The sequence below is a fragment of the Clinocottus analis genome, unplaced genomic scaffold (assembly GCF_023055335.1).
Source record: "Clinocottus analis isolate CAN_PGR_092001 unplaced genomic scaffold, fCliAna1.0.p SCAF_17, whole genome shotgun sequence".
Taxonomy (NCBI): domain Eukaryota; kingdom Metazoa; phylum Chordata; class Actinopteri; order Perciformes; family Cottidae; genus Clinocottus; species Clinocottus analis.
Window position 1 is genome coordinate 9879581 of NW_027175898.1, and position 6163 is coordinate 9885743.

Sequence of the window (6163 nt, forward strand, 5' to 3'; positions counted from 1 at the left end):
GAGTGGCTGTTTCTTAACTATACATACAAATCTGATTGAAAAGCTAGTAATTCAGAACACGGATCAATTATTAGTGGTGTGTGTGTGTTTTTTGTGTGTGCACACATTATGTTTATTTATCTTCTCCCATCTCTTGATTATAGTTGCATATAACAAATGTAGCTATATCAGCTCTCTCTCTCTTTAGATGAAACAAAAGCACATATCCCATCTGCATTAGTGAAGTTCGGTCTTGTGTTTTCTATCTTTGGTAAGCACGTTTTATGACCTCCCACTTTCCCTCATATAAAACGTGCAAATACAAACACAAAAAATATCTAATAGCGTTCTCAGTATTCTAGCAGCTCTATGCAATCCAACAAAGCAGCTCAGATGTGTTGAAGAAGAAAAGCTTTCCCTATTTGGTGACACTGACAGCGGAGAGGGAGGCAATCCTGTCCTAGATATAACACAGACATCCTTCAGCAAGTCAAAGAGAGGGGGCACACACGCACACACACAGAAAGTGAGACACAGAGGCAGACGGCCAGGGCAGGCAGACAAAAACAGGCGCAGGCAGCAGGACAAACAGATGCAGAGACGGGTGTGGAGACTGCTGAAACAAGGCTAAATGGGAAGGAAGAGAGAACAAGAATAACAAAGAGGTGGCCGCTGCATCTCCTGCCTGAGAGAGAAACATGTTAGCCAGATGAGAGCACGGAGGAGGCAGCCATAGATCTGCAGAGAGAAACCAGCAACCACCACTGAATGGTAAGCGTCTGAGATGATATGCACCGCGTCTGTGTGTGTGAGTGTGTTTGCATTTGTTCAAAATGTGCCTGCATGAGAGAAAGTGTTGGGGCTATTAATAACCCTAAAGCATATTCATCATTTTCAATTCATGATAAGCCTCTTGGGTCCTCTCTGCAGATGTTCCCATACCATATGCCTCTTGCCATCTCCGCATCAAAACACATGCAGCATCTGGTGGAGTTGCGGCTTTTAAAATAAGCACAACAAACAAATAAATATTCTGCTCAGTGATACGTTGGGACAGTGAAGCAGTTGATGTCCTGACAGTCGGGTCAGGTCTGCGATCCTCATGCGTGTGTCATCTTATCTCTTTCCCATCAAAGTCAAAATATTGTGTTCACAGCGCAGGAGATGATGCCATGTTTCTAATTGCAATGTTATCGTACGCTGTAATTCTAGACACAGATGACACTTGACGACAGCTATGTGTTTATTAAATTACACTCTACTCCCAGCATCCGGACGTACAATCTCATGACACATTTGTACTATATTTAATATTCTACTTTATTCTGGTATATTCCATTATTGTATATTCTGCGAATCTTTCCGGTCTATTCTTAAACTCTTGTCTTTGATCTTTTCTAAAAATACATTTCCCATTATCTTCCAGGGTGATCGGTCAGTCTAAATATCAGCAACTCTCTGGGGACATTTCCTGAAGGGAAATATCTTACCAATAATTAGATCAAATTTAAAAATACAGCATAACTCATGTAAGCTAATCACCAAAATCGATACAAGCTGTTTTTTGGCTTCCAAATGAATTTCCCACCATCATCTGTACACACCTGTTGCCAGTTCACATGTGACATAAAACAGTTTGATTATCTAATCTGTAAATGTGTTTTAGGATTAAATCAACACAAAAACACATGAAACTAGAAACTATTTCATTATCGGCATATTTTTTCTTATCCAAGACGTCATCGTGTTATCACTGCTGTGTGTGTTTGTTTGTCAAAGATTTGACTGATAAGGGACACTGTGTGTGTGTGTGTGTGTGTGTGTGTGTGTGTGTGTGTGTGTGTGTGTGTGTGCGTGCGTGCGTGCGTGTGTGTTAATCTGCATGAGTCACACACGTCTTCAAGTTGTTTTGTGTCCGTCCCAGAGGGCATTGTTTCCTCCGACTGACTGGGACATCGTAGATGGACTCAATCTGCATTCAGACACTGGCATCACATGATCGCCAACCTGACTGAATTCTCACAAGGTCATTGCTGGACATCAACTGTCTAGCTTTGAGAAAACAACAACACACCCTCCTGCACGCACGCACGCACAACTGCACAGCGAGGAGTCCCGCTATGCAACACACTGTCACGGTGAGACTGGCCAGGTTATCGTATCCTAGCAACAGAGACAGACATCGACTGTTCAATCTTTTCCTGTCCAGCGCTGAAGCAGTGGAGCCAAACCTCCTTCTGCTTTCCCCAGCTGCACTCGTCTCTGCTCAACCTGTTTCTCTCTCTCTCTCTCTCTCTCTCTCTCTCTCTCTCTCTCTCTCTCTCTCTCTCTCTCCCTCGCTATCTCTCTCTCCATCTCTCTTCTCCATCACTTTGACCCATCATGCAACACCTCACTTTCTGACTGAATCTTTCTCTTTCACTCAGAAAGTCACCATGAAGAATCTGCAGCTAAACGAGTTTTGACCAAGAGGTAATGGATGAATTTCTATTTTTAACTCCTGTTCTTATCACTGTACTGACACCCTTTGATTTAGCTACTAACTGACTTATATAAGGTTGTTTTTTTTACAGACATATCGACAGTGTATGAGGAGACGTTTGTGACTGAATTGTGAACAATGAGAAACAACAGAAGACATTTTATTTTAACAGATCCACTCTGTTCTGATATATAATAATTACAAGCAGCATCCTTTCTTTTGGAATATACTCTCAGTGTTGGACACAGGTACCGTGCATCTGATCTGTTTTATTTGGACTAATTAGTTAAATACGTCTTGAGAGTTTTTGTAAAGAATCAGAGTTGCACCACCTACGATGAACACTCCAGCCACCATGGTGACGGGGATTGTCTTCTCCCCATTGGGATTGGTCCTCGTCTTCACTGCCGCCATCACGCCTCAGTGGAGAGAGGGACAGGCACGTCTGGGCATGGCAGCCTCAGGGTCACTTCTTCGATCGGGAGGAAAAGGTCAGGGGAATGGCGTCAGGTCCGGGTCGGTGGACGCCCTGATCTTATTGCGCTCTGATGGACTTTGGGAGAGCTGCCTGCAGGTGGTGAACTCGGAGCTGAAGCAGTGCTGGCCTGTGGCGGGTCCATATCAGAATGACCCGAGGATTCGCCTGGCACAAGGTTTGATCCTGACCTCGTTGTTCCTGTGCGGCACTGGCATTGTACTGGCGTGTATCGGGGTCCGGTGCTGGACAGATATACCTCTCAGAGGTTTCGCAGCCACAGGCGGACTCCTAGTGGTGACGGCCGGGCTGCTGAGCTTGACTGCACTCGGGGTGTACACCCACAACCTTGAACTTCTGGGTATGGAAGATCCAAGTAAGGTGATCAATAACCCCAGATTCCCCGACCTCAGCCTGCATCCCGCCGGCTCACTCTACTTTGGGTGGCTGGGTTCATGTTTACAGATGCTGGGAGGCACTGCTCTGCTGTTCAGCTTCAAACGACCAAGATACCCGACTTGCCCTTCTTGCCCAAAGCTACCTGTCTGCCCTGCGTGCCGTTCATGTCCCGAGATCAGCAACCAGCCAGACACCAATGTATATGAAGTCAGCTGTTAGAATGTGAAGCTCACCCTAAAAGTGCTTTAAAGGTAAAATAAATGACCTCTTATGTGAAAAAAAAAGTCCAGTCAGTGTTGATGGTAAATGCAGCCAATTGAAGATATACATTCATCAGTCAGTGCTTACATTGACCTAAACCTAATGTTACCCCAGCCTTCAACCAAGTCTCAACCCGAAATTGTAATGATTTACGTTAGGTGGACTTGCATTATGTGACACACCCCAGATTTATGTCCCTACAACATGAGTTGTACAAACACACTACAGGACTGCCGTCGCCCTACTCCAGAAGAGGAACACTACTCTTCCAACAACCAGTCTGTGTTTTCTCTCGGCTGAAGGTCTGAGTCAGTTAAAACATTGTAAAATGCATCCTCGTCCATTACATCCTCTGCACTTATATTTTGGGATGCCATTTTTGCTTTATTGAACGAGAAGCAAAGTTCTGTTTTTGAGCGGCATCTAACGCACAGCGCCCGAGCTACCAAGAGAAATCCAAGCTGCGTGTAGCTCTTCCTCACCACAAACGACGTCATTGTCGTGTCAACTGACGGAGCTGGATGCGGGAAGAACAATAGATTTTGCAGCCACACGAGGGGGAATTTATTGCTCCGATCGACTACATTTAAAATCAACACTGATTGGACATCCACATAAAACAAGTTGAATGTTCCCTTTAAAACATGGGTAAAAACAAGACAATCTGGTCACACGGTCACAAGTCCCTTTCAACTCATCAGCTGATAAATCTGCCAACTAAGGAAATTAGTCAATTCAATAAATGACTGAACCACAGGACATTACCACGACTTGATTAACGGACTTGTCAGGTGTATGAACATGGTGGACGTACAGTAATTGCATCTTGACGTAGACAAAAACATAATTTTGGTTGGGTGTAAAATTCCAAGCGATGAATCAAAGAGATTGTTACAGAAGTTCATCATGGTTGATAAAAGCTCAAGTTCCTGCTGCCTTTAACTGCAACATGTAGTGAAACATGGCTGAAGTATCTCTTTGTGCTGCCTTTCATGTTGTAGCCATGCCTTTGTACTGTTAGCTGTTTTTGTGTCCGAACAAAACTGTGAAATGTAAAATAATTGTGATAAATTATTAGTTGCTTAGATATGTTAGAGCTTTAAATTAGATTATTGAACAAGCATGTTTTAGTTCCAGTTATAGATTACACTCATTGAAACTGGATTTAATTTGTACTTTTTCGTTTTACATTGATGTAATTTATCAGTAACTTGCAATCTCGCTTTTATTATTTTTTCAATTCAGTAGCTAGTGGTGATTAAAAAAAAACAATTCGAGAAGTCACATTAGTGATAGTATATTACAAAATAATCTGCCAATAATCAGCCTGCAAAGTAAATCTAATGAATATGATATTCCTGACTTCATAACTAAAACAGTTAGGAGAAGAAAAGGAGGATGTACAACAGGGTTTGTTCTTTGTAAATTATTCGTTGGTGTTAATTTATCACAGCGTGTTCATACTTGGTGGTGCATTGAATAAAACATTTCAGCAATGTATCACTGTGTGCTGCATCCTCGTGCTATTGTTTTACATGCCATTGAGATTCAAATCCGATCACAGTATGTTCCAATAGAATTAAAGCTTCAGTTGAAGACCCGGTGTCCACCCAAGGCTGAGAAGCAGAGATCATCTTCGCCCACGCACAGAGGACAAGGTCCCTTCAGTGAATTAGCAGGAAGAGAGCGATTATGTGAACAGATAACGACCTGATGAGCCGTTCTCTCTTCAGCAGCAATCAGCATTCGGCGAGTAACAGTCAGAGAAACATGGAGCTGTTCCCAGAAGCTCAATATATTGAATGTGGCACCGACCTGAGTCACCAATTTACCATTTAACAAAGGACATTAAATGTAGACAGTTTGGAAAATGGAGTCACTGACGCAATAAACAGGATTTTTCCAGTAAACTTCCCTCTCATCAATCGACACTCAACACCCTACAATGACTTAGTAAAAACAGGATTTTTCTAAAAATAAATTAGCAAATGTATATAAAAAAATATATATATTTTAGCATATATTTTGATCATCTTCAAGACGTTCCGACACCCTGACTTGAGTCCACTGTGGTCAATTCAACTGATTGGATATGATTTGGAAGGGGACACTCCTTCGCTTGCTGTAAGCTCAGAAACAGGATTGTGTCGAGGCACAGAACTGAAGAAGTTAACAACAACAAAAAATAAGTTGCATTGAAGGTTCCAAAGAGCACATTAGTCTCCTCTGAAAGAGAATAAATACTTAGTTAAGGATCTGAATACTTATGTCAGTGTGATACGTATTACTTTTTCTTTTAACAATATGTAAAACTTTCTGAAATCATGTTTTTGGTTTGTCATTATGCCGTTTTTAGTGTAGATTTAATGAGGGGAAAATGTAATTAAATAAATTATAGCATAAGGCTGTGACAGAACAAAATGGATAAAAAAAAGTGAAGCTGTCTTATGCATTGCAACAGGCATATACTTTGTATCCATATTTATTTTTCAACCAGCTGTTTGTTTGGATAGCATGGCAGACGGTTCTAAAAGCAGTGAGCAAGACCTGGTGATCATAAAGAGTAG

General features: G+C 42.0%; 1 protein-coding gene across 2 annotated transcripts; it reads left to right on the top strand.

Annotated features, from left to right (window-relative positions):
- Window positions 1–476: 476 nt before the first annotated feature.
- Window positions 477–5080, top strand: cldn23l (claudin 23-like). Of its 2 annotated transcripts, none has more exons than XM_068580654.1 (3): window positions 477–750; window positions 2406–2451; window positions 2553–5080. In XM_068580654.1, exon 3 carries the CDS (start codon window positions 2799–2801, stop codon window positions 3552–3554), a length of 756 nt encoding a protein of 251 aa, XP_068436755.1. In that variant the 5' UTR covers window positions 477–750; window positions 2406–2451; window positions 2553–2798; the 3' UTR covers window positions 3555–5080. The 2 variants fall into 2 exon arrangements, with proteins under 2 accessions (XP_068436755.1, XP_068436756.1); XM_068580655.1 differs by having other exon boundaries at window positions 2410–2451.
- The last annotated feature ends 1083 nt before the right edge of the window (window positions 5081–6163 follow it).